General features: G+C 52.5%; 2 protein-coding genes across 2 annotated transcripts; both read left to right on the forward strand.

Annotated features, from left to right (window-relative positions):
- Positions 1-17,284: 17,284 nt before the first annotated feature.
- Positions 17,285-23,685, forward strand: LOC128903297 (olfactory receptor 14I1-like; the record flags this gene model as incomplete). Its single annotated transcript, XM_054187312.1, has 2 exons — positions 17,285-17,305; positions 23,335-23,685. Coding segments are annotated over exons 1-2 (372 nt in total), but the record flags the coding sequence as incomplete, so codon positions are not given.
- Positions 23,686-23,688: 3 nt separating this feature from the next.
- LOC128903367 (olfactory receptor 14J1-like) lies at positions 23,689-24,150 on the forward strand (the record flags this gene model as incomplete). Its single annotated transcript, XM_054187385.1, has 1 exon — positions 23,689-24,150. A coding segment is annotated over one exon (462 nt), but the record flags the coding sequence as incomplete, so codon positions are not given.
- Between the last annotated feature and the right edge of the window lie 400 nt (positions 24,151-24,550).

Genomic DNA, 24,550 nt, shown 5'->3' on the forward strand with positions numbered 1-24,550 from the left:
GGTGGGAACCCAAAGGCCCATCAGGGCTCTTGAGGGGACCAGAGGATAAAGGCACAGAAGAAGGCGCAGCCTTCAGCAGCACCTGCAGATGGGACTCGCCTACGGCATGAGTAGAGCTTTGCAGGGCTGGACCAGCCCCTCAGAGAGCCCAGCCGCAAAGCTTCCTACACAAGGCTAAAACCTTGGCTGCTTTTCTCTTCCCTACTTCACATTCCCTGTAAAACTGGGTCTTAGCCTGACCAGGGCTGTAGGAGGGAGGAAGACGAGGGAAAACGTTGCAGGGAAAATGCCCAGACACGGTGTGGCCTGGCGTGACTCCTGTAGGTACAAGCAAGCCCTTGGGAGCGTCCTGGTTTGAGGTAAAGCAGAACCAATTTTGTGTTCAGTAATTTTACTCTGCAGCTAAGCCTCTTCTAACCAACTGAACTCTCTGACATTAACAGCGTATTGTCCAGACGCTGTTCGCTCCCAGAGTGATAAGACCTGGTTGTTTCTAATTTATGCCAAGGAACGGTGTGCAGAGAGGCTCCTGCTCATCCTTATTGCTGTCACAGCCAAGCTCAGCTCACTGTGTTATTTGCCCCGTTGGAGGGGGGGAAGCGGAGAAGCGTAGAGGGGCGGCACCTGCGGGGAGGAGGGGACAGGACGGGGGATCCCAAACTGACCCACGGGGTATTCCATCCCACCTGCCCCACGCTCAGTATAAAAGCTGAGGGATCACGTGGGGCAGTCTCTTCTTTCGACGGCCGACGTCCCAGGAGGACTCTGTCAGTTCACCTGACTTTAATCCTGAACCGTGCATTCCCAAACCCAGATCGGGAATCCAGCTCCCGTCCATCGCTGAGTCCAGTCTAGGACTTTCCCAGTGCCTGCCGGTGACGTGATCGTCATCCTGGGAGTCTGATACAGTTTTGTGCATATCGTATAGATTTCAATAGTTTCTTTTTATTTTATTATTAATATTTTATTAAAGTAGTTAGTTGCTTCTGTGACTCCAGAGGTGTAATGCCGGGACTGCTGAAGGCCTTCTGTTGGCCGGGGAGCATCTCGCTCAGTGCCTCAGGGGAGGGGTGGGAGGAGAGTCTGTGAGATCTGCTCTTTGATTTCTCCTGCTTCCTCTGCAGGTGGGGCTGTTGGAGGGAGGCTGAGAGGTGGCAAGACCTTCCTTGGTTGAAGCTTCTCTGAATTCTGCTCTGACATCCTTTCTTCCTCTGACTTCTTCTTCAAGGTTTCCACAACTTCAGGGTCAATGGTTTTGGCATACCCAACCGATTCTGCACCCAGCTGCTGAATTCTGGAGATGGCTTTTTGCGTGCTCTCCTTGGCAGTCTCACGACTCACTCGGGAGATATCAACAGCCTTTTGCAGTGGCTGCAAGATGAGCAGCTTTGCCCAAGAAGAAGAAGTGTCCAAAGGATCTGCCCCTCTGGCACTGGCAACCGAGCTTCCGCTGACCTCATCGGGAGCCCTCCTTAAGACGTGGACGGACTGGTCCAGCGCCTTCACCTGCTCCAGCACTTCCTCGACCATGGTCTTGGCCTTCTCTTTAACCTCCTGGTCTTCGTCCAGCATAGCCTGCAGCAGCGTAGGCTGGATGCTTTTAGGCACTTCTTCTTCGGCCTTCTTCTTCGGCACACTTTGGAGACTAGAATGTTGCAGGTTGTTGCAGGGGATGGAAGGCCGGCAGCATTTAATGGGCCCCCTGCTAATGAGAACTGGGCTAATCAAAGACTGCCTTGAAGAGAAAACCAACCCACGAATGGCCAAGCACCGGCACTGTCAGGTTCAGGGACGCTGCATCTTTGGATGCAGAAGTCTTTGGATGAAAACCAGAGGTTTTCAACCAGACGCGAAACCAGCACCATGAACCATGCGGCCATTTAGTGCAGCTCACAGGTTCGTGCTAAATGTGCGAGTCCACGCGCAGAAGTGGCCACTGAGAGTGCCCAGGCACACTTTTGTGTCAGAAGGGGCTAGTGCCTCCTGTCCGAGATACACGGGAAGGAAAGCGCCCACTTCTTGGTCTCTGACAGCCACCTTCAAACGACAACAGGACACACACCAGCCAGGCACCACTTCCTCAGCAACCAAGCACGGCTCACAAGCCCCGAGGAGCTGCATCTGTGTGTGTGGCAGCACCCTCTCCCAAGGCCCGGGTACCAAGGCACTAGCGCACAGCGGAGGCGGCCCCCAGACCGACCCCCACCTCTGTACACCCTCCTTTCAGGCAGTTGCAGAGAGCGAGAAGGTCTCCCCTCAGCCTCCTTTGCTCCAGGGTAAACAGCCCCAGCTCCCTCAGCTGCTCCTCATCAGACTTGTTCTCCAGACTCCTCACCAGCTTCATTGCTCTTCTCTGGACCTGCTCCAGCCCCTCAGTGTCTTTTTTGTGGTGAGGGGCGCAAAACTGGACACAGCACTCGAGGTGGGGCCTCACCAGTGCCCAGTACAGGGGGACGGTCACTTCTCTAGTCCTGCTGGCCACACTGTTCCTGATACAGGTCAGAACGCTGTTAGTCCAACCTGGCCTTGCGTCCCGGGATTCTGGGTTTGTTGGGTTGGAGTTTGGGGTGGATTTTGGGTTTTTTGATTTGGCTTTTGGATTGGATGTTGAGTTTCCTGGACTGGATTCTTTTTGTTGGACATTTCCTGTTGGGTTTTTGGGGTTGTTTTTTTTATTTATTTAAGTTGTTTTTTGGGGTTCACGTTTTGGGGTTGGATTTTGGGTTTAATTATGGGTTGGTCGGTTGGAATTTTTGGGGTTTGATTTTTACCCCTGTGCGGGCGTGTCAGGCAGCCATTGTGACATGAGGGCGGCAGGCCAGCGCTGAGTGTCTGGCGGTGGTGGCATGGCAACCGCTGATGTGCTGCCCGCAGTGGTGGGGCTGCCATCGGCAGGGACATGTTCAAGCAGGTCAGGTTCCTCCAATGCCATCCAAGCTGGCCTTGAGCCCTGGGATTTTGGGTCGTTTAGGTTGGATTTGGCGTTTTTTGCGGGTTTTTTTAGGGTTGGATTTTTTATGTTGGATTTTTTGGTTGAGTTTTCCATTGAGTATTTGGGTTTTTTGGGGTTGGATTTTTTAGATTGGATTTTGTATGGTTTTTTTGTTGTTGTTGTTGTATTTGGGGTTGGATTTGGGGTTTTTCGGGTTGGATTTTTAAGGTTAGATTTTTTCTGTTAACTGAGCTGAATTTCGGGTTGGATTTTGGGTTGGGTTTTTCATTTTTTTCGGGTTGGATTTTTCGGGTTAGAAATTTTGGGTTGGATTTTTTCGGATTGGATTTTTTGGGGTGGATTGTTGTTTTTTTTCAGTTAGATGTTGGGTCATATTTTGGGTTTTTTGGGTTTGATTTTTCGGGTTAGAAATTTCAAGTGGGTTGGGTTGAATTTCATGTTGGGTTTTTTGGGGTTGGATTTTTCTGGGTTCAGGTTTTGGATTTTTTTGGGTTTGAATTTTTGCGTTGGATTTTGGGTTGGATTTTTGGGGTTAGATTTTCACCCCTGCACGGGCGTGTCACGCAGCCATTGTGACATGAGGGCGGCAGGGCCAGCGCTGAGTGTCTGGCGGTGGTGGCATGGCAACCGCTGATGTGCTGCCCGCAGTGGTGGGGCTGCCATCGGCAGGGACATGTTCAAGCAGGTCAGGTTCCTCCAATGCCATCCAAGCTGGCCTTGAGCCCTGGGATTTTGGGTCGGTTGGGTTGGATTTGGGTTGGTTTTAGTTGCTTTTTTAGGGTTGGATTTTTTGGGTTTGGATTTTTTGGCTGAGTTTTTCGGTTGTGTTTTTGGGCTTTTTGGGGTTGTATTTCTGGGATTGGATTGTTTGGATTGGATTTTTTTGTAGGTGTTTTTTTTTTTTTTTGGTTGGATTTTGGATCAGATTTTGGGTTTTTCGCATTGGATTTATAAAGTTAGATTTTTTGTGTTATTGGGTTGAATTTTGGGTTGGGTTTTTTGAGGTTGGGTTTGTTGGGGTTGGGTGTTTCGGTTTGGTTGGGTTGAATTTTGGGTCGGATATTTTGGGATTGGGTTTTTTGGAGTTGGGTTTTGGATTTTTTTGGGTTCAGTTTTTGGGGTTGGATTTTGGGGTGGTTTTTTTGGATTTAGTTTTTGGCCTTGATTTTTGCCTTTGCGTGGGCGTGTCAGGCAGCCATTGTGACATGACAGTGACAGGGCCAGCGCTGATTGTCTGGCGGTGGTGGCATGGCAACCGCTGATGTGCTGCCCGCAGTGGTGGGGCTGCCATCAGAAGGGACATGTTCAAGCAGGTCAGGTTCCTCCAATGCCATCCAAGCTGGCCTTGAGCCCTGGGATTTTGGGTCGGTTGGGTTTGAAGTTGGAGTGGGGTTTTTTTTAATGGTTGGATTTTAGCTTGGATTTTGGAATTTTTGGGCTTTACCTTTTTTGGCTTGGATTTTTTGGGCTTGGATTTTTTGGGGTGGATTTTATGTTTTTTGAGTGATATTTTGGGTTGCATTTTGGGTTTTTCAGGTTGGATTTTTGGGGTTGGATTTTTGGGGTTTGGTTTTTCAGGTTGGATTTTTCGGGTTGGATTTTTCGGGTTGTTTGGGTTGAATTTTGGGTTGGGTTTTTTTGTTTGGGTTTTTTGGGATTGGGTTTTTGGGGGTTCGGTTTATGGTTTTTTGATTAGATTTTGGGTTTTGGGGACTCGATTTTTGGGGTTGGGCTTTTTGAACCCTGGGATTTTTAGTTGTTTGGAGTGGATTTTGGGGTGGTTTTGGTTGGGTTTTTTTGGGGTGGGGGTGTTTGGGTTGGGTTTTTCTTTTTGGGCTAGATTTGTTGGGGTTGGATTTTTGGACTGGGCTGTCCCCGGGGCCCTCCATCCCCCATGCGTTTAAACTTGGCTGTCTGATACCAACCAAATCCCTTTGATTTGGCTGAAAATAAAAGTATTCCAGTGCTTGACAAACCTTTCAGTGAAGAAATGTTTTTCCTACTATCCAATCTAAATCTTCCCTGGCACAACTCCTGGCCATTTCCTCTTGTCATGTAACTCGTTACTTGGGAGAAGACACCAACAGCCACCTCGCCACTTCCAAGCCTGTAGTGCTGCATTGGTTTTTCGTGACCCAAGTGTAGGACCCGGCACTTGGCTGTGTTGAACCTCAGGCCACTGGCCTCTGCCCATCGATCCAGCCTGTCCAGATCCCTCTGCAAAGCCTTTCTACCCTCAAGCAGGTCGACACTGCCAACCAACTTGGTGTCGTCTGCAAACTTATTGAGGGTGCACTCGATCCCCTCATCCAGATCATTGATAAAGGCATTAAAAGGAACTGGCCCCAGTTGTAGGCCCTGGGGAAAACCACTTGTGACCAGCTGCCACCTGCATTAAACTTTGTTCACCACCACTTTGGCCACTCTTTGGCTCAGCCATCCAGCCAGGTTTTCACCTGGCATAGAGTACTCCCGTCCAAGCCACGGGCAGCCAGTTTCTCAGGGAGAATGCTTTGGGAAATGCTGTCAAAGGCGTTTCTAAAGTCCAGGTAAAGAACATCCACAGCCTTTCCCTCATCCACTAAGTGGGTCACCTTCTCATAGAAGGAGATCAGGTTTGTCAAGCAGGACCTGACTTTCATGAACCCATGCTGACTGGGCCTGATCACCTGGTTGTCCTCATGTGCCACATGATGGCACTCAGGATGATCTGTTCCATGATCTTCCCCGCACCGAGGTCAGACTGACAGGGCGGTAGTTCCCAGGATCCTCCTTCTGGCCGTTTATGTTGATGGGTGTCACCTTTTCTAACCTCCACTTAACTGGCACCTCCCCGCTTTGCCAGGACTGCTGAAAAATGATGGAAAGCGGCTTGGTGAGCATCTCCGACAGCTCCCTCAGTACCTGTGGGTGGAACCCATCTGGCCCCATAGATTTGTGTATGTCTAAGTGCTGTAGCAGGTCCCTCACTATTCCCTTTGGATTATGGGGGCTTCATGCTGCTCCCCATCCCTGTCTTCCCGCTCAGGGGCTGAGTACCCAGAGAACTGCTGGTCTTACTACTAAAGACGGAGGCAAAGAAGGTATTAAGTACCTCAGCCTTTTCCTCATCCATTTTCACTATGTTTTCCGCCATATCCAATAAAGGATGGGGATTCTCCTTAGCTCTCTTTGTGTTTCTAATGTAATCATAGAAACATGTTTTAGTGTCTGTTATGACATTAGCCAGGTAAAGACCTAGTTGGGCATTGGCCTTTCTAATTTTTTCCCTGCATAACCTCACAACATCCTTGTAGTTCTCCTGAGTTGCCTCCCCCTTCTTCAAAATGTCATAATCTCCTTTTTTCCCCTGAGTTTGAGACAAAGCTCTCTGTTCGGCCAGGCCAGTCTTCTTCCCCACCAGCTTGTGTTTAGGCACATGGGGATGGCCTGATCCTGCGCCTTTTAAAATTCCTTCTTGAAAAACGTCCTGCCTTCCTGGACTTCTTTTGCCCTTCAGGACTGCCTCCCAGGGGACTCTGTCAACCAGGCCTCTCAAAAGGGCAAACTAAGATAACCAGGTCCGAAGCCCAGAGAGTTATTGCCATTAGGCACCTCCTGATGGTGGAGGGAGGGGAAGCCCAAAAGAAGGAACTCCGTGACACTGGTATGGTTCAATAGTTTGCATCCAAGCTGCAGTGTTCAAGGGCAGATGGTCAGTGGAGGAAACAATGCTTCAGGAGGTTAAAAGAAGATGAGACAGAGCGAAAGAGTGTAGAAGGACGAGAAAAGAGGTTCATGGGGACATTCGGGCACAGGCTGGAAGGAAAACAGAATGGAGAGGAGAATCATCTGAGAGCAAGAAGACATCCTTTGATGTACAAAGAACAAAGTTATTAAGGGAGTTAGAGTAGGACTTCACTAGAAACAGTAGGTAAGTTATTGCACATGCGCTCTTTACCCAAGAGTCTCTTTACAGTAAATGGAGACCACAATTGGTGTTTCTCAAGCTAGTCTTTTTCCTCTAGTTCTTCCTCTAGTCTTATTTAAATACATCATTTAGGATACGCTAAAAGGAATTCTATTGGAAGAGAAAACACCTCAGAAAGTGGAGAAAGTGGCATGGAGATAGTGACAAATGAGGAGACGTGGGAAGTAAAGGTAAGCAAGACAGGGAGGAGGGAAAGGTCCTCAGTCACTGACCACTTTCTCGCTGAAAACCAGTTTTGGTAAATCATTCTGGCTGTGAGGGGGAAAAACAAAAGAAGATTTAAAAAGCAACACAAAAGAGGGGAAGGACCAAAAGGGAAAAGCTATGGGCTTGCTTCTTTCAGGAGCCTCACCTTTACCTTCCCGTCCCTGACTGTTACAGCCCTGACCAGCTCTTCCCTGTTTGTAAGGAGGAAGTCCCACAGGGCACTTCACCTCATGGCATCACAGTCACCCTTGTAAGGAAGACATCCCCAATGAGCTCCAAACCCCTCCTGGGTGGTTTGCACCTCACTCTCTTGCCCCTTCAGCAAATGCTGGGATAGTTTAGGTCGGCCATGAGGACCAGGGCCTGCAAACATGAGGTTTCTTCCAGGTGTCTGAAGAAGGCCTCATCTGCTTCCTCTTCCTGGTCAGGGGATCCATAGCAGACATCCACCCACCACAGCGGTGCCCATGTCCTGCCCTCTCGTGCTGGCCCTTCAGCTCTCAGTTGACTCATCACCTCCCCCCAGGCAGAGCCCCACGTGTTCCTGCTGCTCTCTCCCAGAAAGGGCAACTTCCCCTCTGGGTCCAGACCTATGGCTTGACCAGTACCAGACCCACAGTTTCTCTAGGAAGGAGTATTTGTAGTGCCCTGCAACTCCTCATGCTGTTCTCTTGTGAGAGACACCCCAGTCAAGATGAGCCAGCTGCGTGCAAACATTAAAAGCTGAGTAAATGGTGCTTCAGTCCATGGATTCCTTGAGAAACTGCGATTCGGGCAGTGGAAGTCCCTTGAAGTTTTACAGGGAGAAGTGGTCAGTCCTGCCTTGGTGGGTGCCAGGGGGGAAGGGGGAGAATAAGCCCATACATCAGCACAGGCTGGGACCTGACGGGCTGAGCAGAGACTCTGAGGAGAAGGGCCTGGGCACTACGAGGGATGCCCTACGAGCCCGTAGAGTAGGGACACTATGAACAAGGCCAGCTGCATATGGGGCTGCATTAGGAGGAGCGTGGGCCACCCAGAGAACCTGAGTTCTCATCCCCCTCAACTCAGCACCGGTGTGGCCCCACACATGTGGCTGTGTCCCAGTGTGTCGCTCCCCATTTCTGAGAAGTAGTGATGAACTAGAGAGTGCTGAGTGGAGGTCTGCCAAGGTGGGGTTCGGGACCTCGTGCACGTGACCTGTGTGGGGTCTTAGTTCAAAGGCCCATTTAATGCACACATCCTGGAGTTCCCACCATCTAAAAAGACATAGGATTGCCCCTGGGATACTCTCCGTACAGTGCTAGACCACATGAACAGCGTTTCAAAACATACATTATGAAGTCGGAGTGCCTTTCTTACTGGGATCATAACAGACCAACACTTCCTAGTGAAAAATCACTCTCTCAGCACCCCTGGATGCAAACCTCTGGACCCACGGACTGGTAAGGGTGTAGTTTGCTCCAGTAACCCTTGACTTGATCCCCATCCACTGCTGGTTGCTCTCCTCCAGAGTCCTGCCTCAAAGCACCAAGGCCTGGGAGACCTCGCTGCTGGTAACTGAGGCAAAGAGGACATTGAATATCTCAGGTCTAGTCCTACTCCTACTGAATTCAACAGTGCTCCTACATTATTCCCTTTTCTTCGTTTAACTGTTCCTGAATTACCTAAAGCTCATCTCGGTGCCCTGGAATTCCTATTTGAGTTTCAGTTGAGTTTTGATATGCACCACTGCTGGATCTGGAGGATGCTGCCCTGGAGGACAAGATGTATCCAGGCACACTGTGAAATCTATTGGTCTTTTCATTGATTGTATCATCAGGGCAGTGAGTAAAGATCCCCGTGTGACGTGCTCCGTGTCCATGCAATGCCTGCAGCTGTTGTGTGGAGAAGGGACAGCCCTCGCCTCTCTGATGACACCTGATGACTGATGCCTCTGACTGAAGGCACCAGTCAAGGGAACAGACACCCAGCTGCACTCTCTGCGATGCCATTAGAGGCACTGGAGATCTGGTAAATTGAGCTGATGGAAAAGAGAGAGACCAAGCTCTCCCTATGACCCAGGACGGCAGTTGTACATAGGAATTCCTCTAAAAACTGCCATGAACACAAAGAGGAGAAGATTCTTATGGCCCTTGTTTAGGCTTCAGCTGTCATTTCACTTGGCCAAAGGGCTTTCCCACCAGGCTCATTCAGGATCCCTGAGACGATGCCCTGTCTCTATGAACGGCTCCAGCAGAGCTTGCGGTTATCTAATAACAACACCAAAAAAGGTGATATTTCGATGTAACTTTGAGAGGAGAATTAAAAGTTCTGGAAAGAAGTGTCTCTGCCCAGCTGAGGGAGGGAACATCAGTGGTGACTTCATCCTGTTTCCCAGCAGGTTCCCCTGGAGCCCCAGGGACACCTGGAGGGAGCCCCGAGGGGGCAGAGAAAGGGCTGCCTTGGGCTGGTCCTCTGCTGCTGAGCTGGGCTGGGCTCCTGGCATGGAGGGAGCTGATGGCAAGCGGGCAGCGCTGCAGAGAGACAGCTCTGCCCAGGAGCAGCTCCTCTGCCAAGCGCAGCAGGGCTGAGGGCACTGCCTGCAGGCACCCGAGAGGAGCCAGGCACAGAGAGGATAAAGGCAGCTGGGAGTGGGAGGAGAGTTCTGAGCTCGTTCTCGGGGAAATCTTCACCCCTGTTGACACAGTCAGTCTCTGGCTGTGGGGCAATGCAGGGGGGTCTCCTGGAGGGATGTTCTAGGGCTGGCTGAGAGGAGCTGTCAGGATGGCTCTCCTGGCTTCTCTGGTGTGGAGAAGGAGGCCGTGCTTCCGAGCAGGGATGCCCTGCTGCACCATGGCAGCGACAATGAAGGAGGGCTGCCTTCTGCGAGGGACTGTGGCAGGGTTTTGAAGACAGGTGGGTGTGCAGGCAGGGGTGCCCAGGGCTGTCCTTGAGAGCAGGGTCCCTGCAGCCCAGGGCTCTGTGTGCCGGGGCAGGGACTCTGCTGCTTGCCAGGGTCAGCTCTCAGCCTGCCCAAGGAGTTCCCCCCCGAGCGTCTGTGGGGAGAAGCTGTGGGGAAAAGGAGAGACTCCCCTCAGGGCAGGGTCCTTTGGCTCTTTTTCGAGTGTGTGCTGTGTGGGTCAGGGCTGCCCACAGCTGCAGATCTCCCCCAGAGCACTGGCAGAGGCAGCATTTACAGAGGAAAGGCAAGGCAGGGGCTGCCTGGAAGATGAAGACATTGCAGGGTCTGTGCTCTCAGCTGTCTCCTGAGGGAAAGGAGCTGTCACTGTTCCACTGAGGGATCAGCAGATCTGCCAGAAAGCTCACAAAGTGCCTTCAGCCCCTCCTCTCCCTACACACAGCACCAGCAGCACCTTTGCTTCCAGCATCAGGCTTTCTCTCCTCTCCTCCTGAGGAGCCACAAAGAGGGAGATGGCCCTGGGCAGTGCCCTGATGCCAGGAGGGGTCTGCAGGGCAGAGCTGGGCCCCCAGCGGGTGGGATGGGCTGTGGGAGCAGGGACAGGGAGGAGACGTGGGCACAGAGCAGCAGCTCCTGGCAGGGGCAGCTCCAGGCAGCAGAGAGCCACTCCACCCGGCTGCATCCCTCTCTGCTCCGCTGCACAGGGACAGAGAAACCAGACGGGAGAAACCGACTTTGAAACTGGAGGTTTACGGTTGGACTCAGTGATCTTGAAGGTCCCTTCCAACCTAAATGATTCTATGAGTCTATGACTCTTTAAACCTTCCACACTCACAAAAGGCGAATTTCATCTTCAAGTACGTTGTCAGGGAGACCATTCTTACAGGGAGAGCAGTGCAAGCACAGGACACCTGGGTGGTGCCCAGCAGGTCACTGGTGAGCAGAGCAGCTCTCCTGACTCTGCACTAGGGCACAGAGAGCCCTTTTGTCCCTCAGGGCTCAGCAGTGTTCAGGCTAAAGGCAATGGGAAAGAGAAGGATTTGTGCTCCTGCAAAGAAAGTGCCCGCAGCAGCACAAGCCTGATCTCACAAAAAGGAACTGAATGAAATTATTCCAAAGGATGAGAAGTCATTTTGCAGGGATTTTTTGGGAAAGAGAATAGGATTGGCTCAATGAAGCCTTCCTTATCTTGTCAACTGCTCTTTCTTGTCATGCTCAGAGTGAACAAATGTCCAACAGCAGCTCCATCACCCAGTTCCTCCTCCTGGCATTCGCAGACACACGGGAGCTGCAGCTCTTGCACTTCGGGCTCTTCCTGGGCATCTACCTAGCTGCCCTCCTGGCCAACGGCCTCATCATCACCACCATTGCCTGTGACAGCCGCCTCCACACCCCCATGTACTTCTTCCTCCTCAGCCTCTCTGTTCTTGACCTGGGCTCCCTGTCCACCATTGTCCCCAAATCCATGGCCAATTCCCTCTGGGACACCAGGGACATCTCCTATGCAGGATGTGCTGCTCAGCTCTTCTTTTATATCTTCTTTCTCACAGCAGAGTTCTGTCTTCTTACCATTATGGCCTATGACCGCTATGTGGCCATCTGCAAACCCCTGCACTACGGGACCCTCCTGGGCAGCAGAGCTTGTGTCCACATGGCAGCAGCTGCCTGGGGCAGTGGGTTTCTCTATGCTCTCCTGCACACGGCCAATACATTTTCCCTACCCCTCTGCCAGGGCAATGCCCTGGACCAGTTCTTCTGTGAAATCCCCCAGATCCTCAAGCTCTCCTGCTCACACTCCTGCCTCAGGGAAGCTGGGCTTCTTGTGGTCAGTGCCTGTTTAGGCTTTGGTTGTTTTGTGTTCATCGTGCTGTCCTACGTGCAGATCTTCAGGGCCGTGCTGAGGATCCCCTCTGAGCAGGGACGGCACAAAGCCTTTTCCACGTGCCTCCCTCACCTGGCCGTCGTCTCCCTGTTTCTCAGCACTGCCATGTTTGCCCACCTCAAGCCCCCCTCCATCTCCTCTGCAGTTCTAGATCTGGTGGTGGCTGTTCTGTACTCGGTCATACCTCCAGTAGTGAACCCCCTCATCTACAGCATGAGGAACCAGGAGCTCAAGGATGCCCTGTGGAAATTGACGACCAGATGATTTTCAGAAGCAATAAACAGTCATCTTCTGCAAATCTCTCATCATGTTTCTCATTGCCAGCAAAGCCCATCTCAGCTTGGCAAGCAAAGTTATTGTAATATTCGGTTTTGATTTGTGGTTTGGGTTTTGGTTGTTTTGTTATGGTTTTTTTTTTTGTTTTCTTTGTTTGCTTTGTATAATGTTGTCTACAAAGAAATATTGTCATTTGTGCTGCTTCTAATTATGCATCTTTGTAAATTTGTGAGTCCCACAGTCTCTGTAAATGAGGCCCCGCGCTCTCTGTGTATTTAAAAAAAGAAAGAAAGCACCTTCCAGCGACTTGTTTGCTCAAGGTCCTTCGTTTGAAGCCCTCTCTGGAGCTGCAGGGCATGCCTGTGTGCAGAGGTGGAGGGGAAAGAACAGGACAGAGGAGAGGGAAGAAGAGGAGGGAGAACCAGCCTTGGTCTTCTCACAGCTGCTCTCTTCCCATTTCCACATTCTCCATTCTGATCCCTTGCGCTGTTGGAAGGCCTGATTGCTCTGGCAGCTCTCTCCTACTGCTGTGGTGTGGCAGCTCTCTCCTACTGCTGTGGTGTGGCAGCCCTGTGACCACAGGCAGGGGCAGGGACGGGTCAGTTCTCTGACAGAGCTGGCCTCCCTAACAGCACCTCCATCACAGCAGGGAATGTCCTCAGGGCAGTGCCTGAAGGCCTTCAGGCAAAAACACCTTTGGAAGGTCGTCTCCCAATGTTGCTGTCAAGAACATGCCCAGGAAAGTTCCCCACAAATGGCACCACCAGCGTAGAACTTAATTGTGTAAAGTGTGCAGGGGGGGACAAGCAGCAGGTCCCTCGCTCAGCCAGGGCTCCTGGGAAAGACATGAAGGACCAGCAGAGCAGGTTCTTGTCAGGTCCTGTGTGTGCAGGACACCCCAGGGAAGCTGCCACAGGGCAATGGTCACACACCTGGGCAGTAACAACCACAGGCGTGAGCATAATGTGCGTGTGGTGAGATTAACCTGAGTGAGAACAAACACCATCCGCTGTTCCTGGGGGTTCCATTAAGGGCTGTGGGACAGACAGTGTCTGGAGGTGACTTCACTTGGAGAGTAACGTCCCCTGGGAAACCCCCTGAATGCAGCACTGGGATGGGCTTCCTTGACCCCAGGTCCCTGTGTCCATTCCTCACGCCGTGGGGCATCTCAGAGAGGTGCCGAGCAGGGAGACACAGCGCGGGGCTGAGGTGCTGCCGGCCTCTGGGAGTGGCAACAGGAGGCCATGGAGTCTGCTGCAGGGCCTCTGCCCGTGCCAGGGAAGGACTCGTGTCTCTGAGCAGCCCTGCCAGAGCCCTGACAGTGCCGTGTGTGTCTCCAGGAACACCTGTGTGCTACCTCACCCTCCCCTCTCTTCATGGCCTGTCCCTTTGATTACACGGTGTGACAGAAGCACCTCTGTGGAGCATCTCCCCTGTGCAGTCTGAAAGGGTTCTGCAGGCGTGAGCGGCATTGCCCTCTAGAAGATGGCATTTCTCACCTCTCACAGAGCACAGAGCACGTCTAGGGAGTAGGAATGCAGTGAGAGGCACACACCCTCCATGTTTCACCTCTCTGAACGTCCTTCACAATTTTTTTAAGCAGCTGACAGAGAAGCAAATGTCTTCAGAAATAGGTGGGCTGGGCTGTTTGCACCAATGCTGAAACTCTCCTGATGTGAAACCATTACATTCATCATGGACTTTGTTTTCATAACCTCTTTCTAGACCCAATCTTCCCCTTCCTGTTCATGCTGGAATCCTGTGTGTGCAGCAGAGCTGCACTTGGGGGCAGCTCTCCTGCCCAGCATGGGCAGGCAGAAGGCCTTCTCCACCGGCTCCTCTGCCCTCCCTGGAGCCACTCCTTTCTGCGGCACCCCCACCACTCTCAGTGGGATGCCCAGAACAGCCCTCCTGAGAGAGTTTAACAAAGCCCTGTTTCAACACGCACCTCACCCCTGCTCGATCCTCTCATCTACAGCCTGAGGAGAAGGAAGGATGGGGGTTGGGAGGAACTGACAGAAACAGCTTAGGAAAGCTGTCGGCTGCAGAGAGATCCCGTTGGAGTCGTGGGCTTGTAGGAAGAAATCACTCTTCTGAAGTGGCCCTGAGGGCCTGGACAAGTTAAGTATTGTGTCCTGGGCACTCCTTGGCAAGTGACGCCTCTGGAAGTTTTCCACAGTGAGAAGGCTTTTGGTGTCAGGGAGATGGGGAAGGCTGGCCAGTGTCATTGTGACATCTCTCTCCAACACCTTGGAAAGGCCAGAGCCATCTGAGAGGTTCCTGGGGCCTTGGAAAAGGCAGACATGAACCCAGTGTTCCAAAAGGGCAGGAAGGAGGATTGGGACAATGACAGACTGGCCAGCCTCATCAGGGAAGGGGATATGACAAGTCCTCCTGCAGCCATCTGCAGGCGTTTGAAGGACAAGAAAGGGATGGCAGAAGACATGTGGGAGGGAAAAGAAGGGGATGTTGTGTACCCGGACTTTAGCAAGGCCTTTGACATGGTCTTCTGTAGTCTCCTTATAGCCAGGTTGTTGACAGCCGGCCTGAAGAAGTGGACGATGTGGTTGGTGGAAAGCTGTCTGAATAATGACGGAGGGACATCATCTGTGGTACAAAGTCCTTCTGGAACCCACTTACTAGTGGCATCCATCAAAGACCAGCCCTTGACACCTACTATGGAACATTATTATCTCTCCGTATGATGGCAGACAATGCACTTTCACCTCCTTTGTAGATGATGCCAAGATGGGGGAGCCCTTGAGGAATCCCACCCTGTTAGCACTGTTGGTAGCAGGAGAGTTGGGAAGGATGACTGTGGTGGGTTACACATGGCAGGGCACGGAGGGTCGGAAGGGAGAAGCGTAGAGGGATGGCACCTTTGGGAATGAGCGCACAGGAGAGGTGACCCAAAGCTGACTAACAGAGTACTCCATCCCACCTGCATCTTGCTCAGTATAAAAGCTGAGGGATCACAGGGCTCAGGCTCTTTTTTCAATGTCAGATGCCAGCTGGAGGAGCGGTGCTAGAGGAGGCTGGGAAGCAAAAGCGTGGTTGTGATGTGACAATTCAGGGCAGCACTTGGCCAGGGGCTGGTGCCAGGGGAATGGCGCTGGAGCCCCGGTGGTCCTGCTGTGGCCGGGACATTAATGGCCCCTGCGAGCGGGGTGGGGGCAGGGGCAGAAGGAGATGCCCTGAGCGGAGAGGGAAAAAACTAAATGCCCCAAGCGGGGCAGGAGCAAAGCGAGTCACCCCGATTTCAGCAGAGGCACAAAGAGCCACCTTGAGCAGGGCAGGAGTAAATCCAGGCACCTGGTGTAGGGCAGGGGCAAAAGGAGCCTCCCCAGGCAAGAGAGGGGAAAAACCAGCTGTCCTGAGGGGGACACGATGAAAAGAAGCCACCCAAGCAAGGCTGAGGCCACACTGGATGCCCCAAGGGAAGGATATAAAGAAGAAAGCCTCCCCAAGTGGAGCAGGAGGAAAACTCCCTGCCCTGAGCTGAGCAGGAGGAACTCACTGCCCCGAGCAAGAGTGGGGAAAACTGGAGGACGCAGGAGGTGCAGGGGCCCAACTGGTGAGCTCAAGGAGGGCAGGGATAACAACCAGCTGCCTTCTTGGGGCAGAGGCAACACTCATTGCCCTCCAGGCAGGTCGTGGGGTTAAACCAGATGCTAAAAAGCCACCCACAAATGTTTTTTGGATCTGGAGGGTGGGAGAGCAGCTGGGTGGGGGCCTGGCAGCCACCCAAGGTGCACCCAGCGCAGTTGCTCAAGGGGGTTCTTTGGTAGCACTAGTTCAGAGTCAGTCTGTGGCTGTATCTTGGGGGTAGATTAAATTCATTGGAAACAAACCTGTCAGACACCAGGTGCTTTGCTACAGGAGTCTCGTGGCTGCAGTCCTGTACCTGGGAAGAGTGGAAAAGAAGTCCTCAGCCCCCCGACTGTGCCGGCCAAAGCTGTGAAGGGGCTCGCTGACAGCCCTGGGCAGGTTTTTATTCCTGGGGCTGGTGCGGCTCCAGGCAGAGGCGGGAGCTCTGTGGGCAGATGAGCAGCCCTTGGCCAGCAGTGCCTGGGGCAGCCCAACAGCTGCCGGCTGGTGGCTGCAGGAGGTGCCCCAGCTGTGGTGGCTGAGGGGCCACAGTGCGTCCCCGTGCATGTGGGGGTGGCCCCTGTCACAAAGGGGCAGTGATGTGGCACCTGGCCACTGCTTGTGAGCTCACCTGGCCAGGGCTTGGCATCCTCAAGAGCGGGCCAGCCAAAGCTCCTTGGGCTGAGCTGGCCTTGGGACAACTCGGCTCCTGCCTTTGCCACTTGCTTGGCTGCTTTTTCCCAACCATTCATCGTTTACTGCCCACTTCTCCTCACCTTCCATCCTCTTCTGAAGGTAACGATGATTTGACCTTCAGGACAGATCATACAGGAGGTAGATATGGGATCAAAGTGATGGCTGGTCTATGCCTTCGGAGCTTTAGGATGAGCTGTTACAGCTTTATAGGCTGGCCAGATACGCGCTATGGGTAGAGTTCCTATTTGCTAATTGTTATTTCTTCAACACATCCCAGGGTGGGTAAGTAGGGGGTGGCAGTGTACTCTGAGGCTTTGGGCTCCGTCTGGAATGAGAAGAAGCCCATCCTGACAGATGCGGTAGGAAGAGAGACAGAAAAGGAGCACAGCAAAGGCAGCTGTTAAAGCAGCAGCTGAAAGCCGGTCCCTCCTGTGTCCAAGGGGGCAAAGTGTGGGGTGGAGAACCAGAGGGCTCTGCTGCTAATGGCAGCCAGAGGGAAGCAGCAGGTCCTCTTCAGAGAAGGTGACACCCAGTGCAGTCTTCCCAAAGGGCCTTGGTAACTGCTGTCAGTTGGATTCCTGCGACAGGGACAGCAGGGCCGTCAGCTGCAGCTCTGCAGCGGCTGGAACTACCACTGAAACGGTGCTGGTGGCGGATGCTGTTCTCTGGGTTTAGTTTGGGATTTTTTGTAATTTATTTTGTTGAAGTGCAACTATTTCTTTGCACTCAGGTGTCAGGATTAGCACTGATCTTCTCTTTCTGGAGCATGTCCTGGCATCCTTCGTCATCCAGAGGTTTCCCTGCTGTTCCTGAAGAGGAGCGATGGCCTCAATGGGGCCACCCATTACTCCTGTGAGTGACGACTTCACCATCAGGCTTGGACTTTGTGAATCCCCAAAGGCAAGGGACGTGGCTGGTGCTCCGTCCCTGAATGGTGATGTACAGGCAATCGAGAGGGAATTCTGGGGTGAGTCAGTCATGACTTATGAGCCAGTTTTGACATCTCATGTCATGACTTCTCATCATGATGAGACATGAGGGGTGCCCCCATCCATCCCCCACATCCATTCAGCACCCAAGCACGTCATCAAGGCCTTTCAGCCTTCAGTTCCCTGAGTGTGTTCTGCACTCCAGTTTGGGAAGAAAAGGCCTATTTTCACCCATGGCACTGAGGAAACTCCCTTTTATTGCAGAGATACCACAAAGGAGGCCAGCATTACCATGGTTCCATCCCATCTCCTGAGTGTTCCATCCCATCTCCCATGCTCAGTGTAAAAGATGAGGAATCAAAAGGTCGGCTCTTTTCTTCAATGGCTCTCTTTGTTCAGTGACTGATGTCTGAGGAGGACCCTGTTTCTCTGACTTTGATCCTGACCTGTGTGTTCCTGAATCTATATCCGATATCCAGTTCCTATCTGGTGCTGAGTCCAGTCCTTGACTTCCCCAGTGCCTGCCATTGACATCTCCCTGGGAGCCTGAAACGGTTTTGTGTGCATTGTATCTATTTCATTATTTCCTTTATATTTTATTATTAATATTTCATTAATGTAACTACTTTAATGAACTATTACTTTTTTATTACAGTAACCATTTTTTTCTAAACTCATAAATCTTTTATCTCTTTTCTGTGTCTCCTTGGAATGAGAGGTGGGGGAGAGCATCTGTCATCTCACCATTGGCCAATCTGCCCCAAACCACGACAGCCCTCCTGTCCAGCTGGTTTTTACCCATCTATTTATCCATCCATGCAGACCATAGTGTGCTGACATTGAACATTGTGGGGGATGATGCTGAAAGCCTTGCTGACTTCCAGGTAGAAGACAATCATTGCTCTTCCTTGCCCAGAAATCCTCTCCTTTCTTCAGAAAACGTAAAAAGGATGGCCAGGAAGAAGCTACCTTGGGTAAATCCAGGGTAAATCACCTTCTCTTTCAGACACCCAGAAAGGGGTGTCACAGGGGGGCACAGCCTTCTGTTACCCTGCTCATCCTTTGGGCCTTTTTGCAAGGTGCATGCAATGTTTGGGTTCTTACAGTAATCAGGGAGTTCCCTCAGACTCCGTGACCTTTCAAAGATGATGGAGAAGGGCCTCACGGTGACACCGTCCTGCTCGCTCAGGTCCTTGGGAGCCTGCCCCTCCAGCCCCATAGGCTGGTAAGGACTATGTTTGCCCAAGTGACACCTGAATTGATCCGCATTCACTGCTGGTTATTTTCTTCCAGACTCCTGCCTTGAGGAGCAAAGGGCTGAGAGACCTTGCTGGGGAAGACTAAGGCAAGGGGGATACAGTATCTCATATTTCTCTACACCTGTTCTTACTAAATTCTGCAGTGGCCACAGATAATCTTTGGGTTTTTTCTTGCATTGGTCTGGAAGTACTAAGAGATCCTCTTGATGTCCTCGAAGCTCTTGCAAGGGTCAACACTAGGGAAGCTTTGGCTCCTCTAAAGCCATCCCTATTTCTAAATTCCTGCATCAGTCCTTGCATCCACGTTCCTTCCTTAGCCAAGCTGCTCTCCTGAAATGTCTGGTTGTTTTCCGGCTTATGAATGTCGACAGTTCTTATGCTTGGAAGATGCTTCTCTGAAAGACCAACTGTACTGAGCTCTGCTGCCTTTGAATACTGCTGCCCATGGGCCTACCACTGAAAGTCCCCTGAAGAGGCTAAAATCTTCTCCCAGTATTTCATGGTCCCTACAGCCAAAGCTGACACTGGTTTTCGCATCCCTGATCAGCACTTCCTCTTTTGCAAGGACTGGATTGGAGTGAGCATCACCTTTGTTGGTCTGCGCCTGTGCAAAGAAGTTGTCCAAAGAGACCCCAACACCAGCTGGACAGTATGCATCCTGCCATGCTCACCTGCCAGTGAGTGTCATTAAAGTCTCCAATAGCACTTGGGGTCATGGATCTGAGGACTTCCATGGCTTGCTTAAGCAAACCTTTCTCCACTTCCTTACCCTGATTGCAGGTGCTTTGTCTCCCACGAGGGTGTCACACTAACAGGCCTCTCCTTTGACCCTCACTCACAAGGGCTCACGCAACCTGCTGCACATCCCATAGAGGAGCTCCACACATAGAACAAGCTCCTGCACATGGAGGGCATCTCCCTCCTCATCTTCCTGGCCCGTCTCTCCTGAAAAGCCCCTATGCACCATGGCAGCACCACTGTGAGCTGTCCCACCACCCCTTGCCACTTATTCCACCAACGTACAAACTCTAGGATGGCACATGGGACTCCAGCTCCTCCGGTCTGTGCCCCAGGCTGAGGGCACTGGTGCACATTTGGTCTGCAGCACCTGAGCTGGAGCACTGGGGCCAAGCTTGGACTTGTCCCAGGCAAACCCAGTACCAAGTGCCCAAGACCCCACACCTGCTAATGCTGTGCTCGAGACCAGAGACATACTGGATGCGACGGCAGGCGGCAATGTGAAGGCACTAAACGAGGAAACGCTGCTCCCTACAACACCAGAAAAGCCAGGCTGGGCTCTGTAGCCCTGGAAGAAGCAGGCTTTGTTGTCTGTAGTGTTGCTGAAGACCTGTGGCGGAGGTGAAGCTGATCTCCAGGATGACAAGGTGCTGCTCAAAATGTCCTTGCGTGTGGATAAGCTGTGATCCAGGAACACTGTGAAAATCATTCACCTGTGTCGACTGTCTCATCAAGGGCCTCAGGAAAGGATTGTTGAAAGAAGAACTGGGAGAGTTTGGGAGCAGCCAAATCATTTGAGGCCCCAGTGTGATAGGCTTCCTGTTCATGACCTGCTCTGCATCAGCTGAATGGAGATGGGTGAGACCGTGCCTCACTGCAGTGGTGGGTTTCAGTCGCTGATCCACGGAAACTGAACGTGCCTGAGATGCCACATAGGCTTGCACAAAGGAACCAAATCGGCCTGCAGTGCCCTCTGGGGTGTCCCTCACGCATCTGCTCTGAACACCAATGGCTTTCCCATAGGTCCTGTGCGGTCCCTGCCAGCCTGTGCTGGAGAGCGCTGGCATCTCACTTAGCACCACAGGCCTGTGTTTGGCCATTGAGAAGCTTCCTGAATTGGGTTAAGCCATGTAGGGATGTCCCTGAAACAACTGCCATTACAGTCAGTGGAGAGCTAGGAACTACAGCTGATGGAGAAGAGAAAGAGAGGGACTTAGGTCTGTTTGCTCAGCTGATGACCTCTGTAGGCTGCTGTAGATACAAGGAAAAGGAAAGGTTTTAGTTGTCTTAAATGTAAACACCTGCTGTCATTTCCATCTGCCAAAGGAATTCCTCACAAGGCTCCAGGATGGTGCCCCCCGATGCTGCCTTGTCTCTCAGCATTGCCGCATTAGAGCTTGCAGTCACCTGCAAATGTCTTGGACAAGCTCTGGTGTCACCTCCAATGTCACCAGGTGTTTCCACCTGAACAACACCCTCAATCTCCATTAAGTAGCCTGAGAGCTGAGACAAGGAGCTCCCATACAGCTGCCTGTATTTGTGCACACCTGAACTGAGGCAAGAAGAATCCCACCTCCTGTGGGTTTGTGGAAGGAACAAGAGGGAGTCCTCCCCTAGCCCAGGACTTCAAACCCAGGATGAGATGCCTCAAATGATTCAGCTGCATCACTGCACCCACCAGGGGTAAAGAGCTGTGTGGGTGTCCTGTCTAATGGTGAGACAAGGAAAGGCTATTCTCATGCCTAACTCTGTCTCTGGGAATAGAAATGACACAGCTGGAAAGAAGCGTCTCTGCCCAGCTGAGGAAGGGAACCTCAGTGCTGACTTCAGCCTGTTTCCCAGCAGGTTCTCCCGAAGCCCCAGGGACACCTGAAGGGAGGCCAAAGTGGGCAGAGAAAGGGCTGCCTTGGGCTGGTCCTCTGCTGCTGAGCTGGGCTGGGCTCCTGGGACAGAGGGAGCTCATGGCAAGCGGGCAGCACTCCTTCCACAGCACTGCAGAGAGACAGCTCTGCCCAAAGCGCAGCAGGGCTGAGGGCACTGCCTGCAGGTGCCAAGGGGAGAGGAGCAAGGCAGAGATGTTAAAGGCACTCTAGGAGCGGGGGGATAGCTGAGCTCTCACTGCGGGAGGAATCTTCACAGCCCTCTATATGGTAAGTCTCTGGCTGCAGGGTACTGAGTGTGGTGTTCTTTGGAGGACATCCTAGACCTGGTTCATCCCGCGGCCTGCAGGACCTGGCAGGAGGATTCTCAGAGATTCCCAAGTAGAGGAGGAGGACGTGCTCTGGAGCAGGGCTTCCCTGCTGCACTTCAGTAGGTCGGGGCACGGTGGTTTCCTTGTCTTTGGGATGACTGCAGGGGTACCAAACTGGGTGTGCAGCCAGAGGAGCCCAGGGCTGTCCTTCCGCAGACGGTCCCTGCACCCCGGGGGATCACTGCCAGGGCATTTCCAAGGAAACTTTTCAAGAGGCTGGTCAAAGTGGGGATTACCTGAAAGGGAAGGAGTCTGTGCTTTGAGATGAGTCACCTTGTTTGGCTGGGTGGACAGTGGGAGATGGGACTTTATTTTCCCACTCTTGCGAAGGCACGGGGTCGCCCACTCCCTTTGAGTTCTCTGAGCCGCCCCTTTGCCCCTGTGCAGGCAGAGATGCCCTGGAGCAGTTCCCTGCTGCCAGGAGGTGTTTGCAGGGCAGAGCTGAGCACATCGCAGGTGGGATGGAGTTCTCTTTGTGTGAGCACTGCAAAGGAGGAGACCTGGGCACAGAGAAGCGGTTCCCAGCAGAGACAGCTCCAGGCAGCAGAAACATTGTCAGAGAGGGAGAGGGAGGAGATCCCAGAAACGTGAGGGGAGGGGGGATTCGGGCACCCCCCTGCCATCCGCTGCAGTGCAAGCACCTTTCCTGCAGCAGCTCCCAGGTCTCCTCTCCCACACAGTGCAGCCCCCCACTCTCAGCGTCACAAACACTCGGCCATCACTTTCCTTCCCAACAGCTCGACCAACAAAGAGGGAGATGGGGATTCAGCTTCAGCTGAGACACAAGCACTTGGGTCCTGCCATGCAGATGTTTCCATGGAGGAAAAGCAGCCAAATCCCCTCGCGGACTTTGGAGCCAGGCACCAGAGTGTGCCTGACTGGAAAAGACCTTTTAGGACACCCCATCTTAAAGACATTTGGCTCTTTCCCTGAGGGGGCCCTGCTGAGCTGCAGGCTGCCCTCCAGAAGGTCACAACTCTCCCATGGCATCTCTGTGTTTTCTAAGTACCCGACAGAGAAGACACCACAGCGCTAAGGCCAAGGAGATGCCACGGGACGGCTGTAGGTCGGCAGCTGCAATGAGGCCTCTGTGTCCCTGGCTGGGAGGGGAGAGATGAGATTCCTCTGCTCTCAGCAGTGTCCTGGTCTTCTGGGGGGAACACCTGGGTGTTACTGTCCTCAAGCTCAAAAAGGTGCCTGCCCAGGGCAGCTGGGAGCAGGGCTGAGGGACAGGTCAGCTCTCCACACTCTTCACTGAGGGACAGTCCCTTTGCCTGCCAGCACCCACAGGATTTCACTTGGAGTGCAGCAGGAATGCTCCAAAACTCCTCAGCTCCTGTGTGACAACTGGAACAAAATCCACAGAACAAATTCCCCTCAACTTTGCTCTGCCGTCGGGTGAATTAGGAGTGACAATGCTGAAAAGCTCTTCGATATCAAAAGTGGATGTAGGCTAAGATCACCCCGTCTTCCTATCGACCAATTTGCTGTAGGCAGGACTGAATCCTGCAGAGCCCCCTGCTCCCAGCGGCACCCTCAGCCAGCACCAACCACAGCTCATGAAAGGGACCTGCCAAAGGTCTGCTTGAAAGGGGAGAGGAACTTTCAGAAGTTTTTCTGAGAAACTGAATAGACTTTGGTCTCTTCTTCGAACAGGTCCCCATGTCCAGAGGACAAATATCCAATGGCAGCTCCACCACCCAGTTCCTCCTCCTGGCATTCGCAGACACACGGGAGCTGCAGCTCTTGCACTTCGGGCTCTTCCTGGGCATCTACCTGGCTGCCCTCCTGGGCAACGGCCACATCATCACCACCATCGCCTGTGACCACCGCCTCCACACCCCCATGTACTTCTTCCTCCTCAACCTCTCTGTTCTTGACCTGGGCTCCATCTCCACCACTGTCCCCAAAGCCATGGCCAATTCCCTGTGGGGCACCAGGGACATCTCCTACACAGGATGTGTGGCCCAGCTCTTATTCTTTTTCTTTTTCATGTCAGCTGAGTATTTTCTTCTCACCGTCATGTCCTATGACCGCTACGTTGCCATCTGCAAACCCCTGCACTACGGGACCCTCCTGGGCAGCAGAGCTTGTGTCCACATGGCAGCAGCTGCCTGGGGCAGTGGGTTTCTCTATGCTCTCCTGCACACGGCCAATACATTTTCCCTGCCCCTCTGCCAGGGCAATGCCCTGGACCAGTTCTTCTGTGAAATCCCCCAGATCCTCAAGCTCTCCTGCTCACACTCCTACTTCAGGAAAGCTGGGCTTCTTGTGGTTAGTGCCTGTTTAGGCTTTGGTTGTTTTGTTTTCATCGTGCTGTCCTATGTGCAGATCTTCAGGGCCGTGCTGAGGATCCCCTCTGAGCAGGGACGGCACAAAGCCTTTTCCACCTGCCTCCCTCACCTGGCCGTGGTCTCCCTGTTTGTCAGCACTGCCGTGTTTGCCTACCTCAAGCCCCCCTCCATCTCCTCCCCAGCTCTAGACCTGGTGGTGGCAGTCCTGTACTCATTGGTGCCTCCAATACTGAACCCCCTCATCTACAGCATGAGGAACCAGGAGCTCAAGGATGCCCTATGGAAACTGGCTCAATGGACGTTGTTTCACCATTAATAAATTGTCTCCCCTTCTCCGCATGTTTTCTAGACTTTCTGTTAGGCAATAAGCCTGCTTTTTTCTCTTGCAGTCATCCTGCTTCTGTATAATTTTCTGGGTTTGTACCACTTGTCTTGAGGTTTGTTCCAGTTGTGTCTGAGCCTTGCACAACACTGTGTCAAAGGTGACCTGCCTAATAGCAGCTCTTCAAGAAAAAGGCCTCTCCCAGGTGCAGTGCCTGGATGCTAGGTGCTTCCTCCAAAGGTGCTGCGAATAAAATGTCCAACGAACTGGTCTTTCAAAGAGTCTCTTCTCCCTGTGTTCTCCC

Source organism: Rissa tridactyla, unplaced genomic scaffold (assembly GCF_028500815.1).
Source record: "Rissa tridactyla isolate bRisTri1 unplaced genomic scaffold, bRisTri1.patW.cur.20221130 scaffold_29, whole genome shotgun sequence".
In the NCBI taxonomy this organism is placed as follows: domain Eukaryota; kingdom Metazoa; phylum Chordata; class Aves; order Charadriiformes; family Laridae; genus Rissa; species Rissa tridactyla.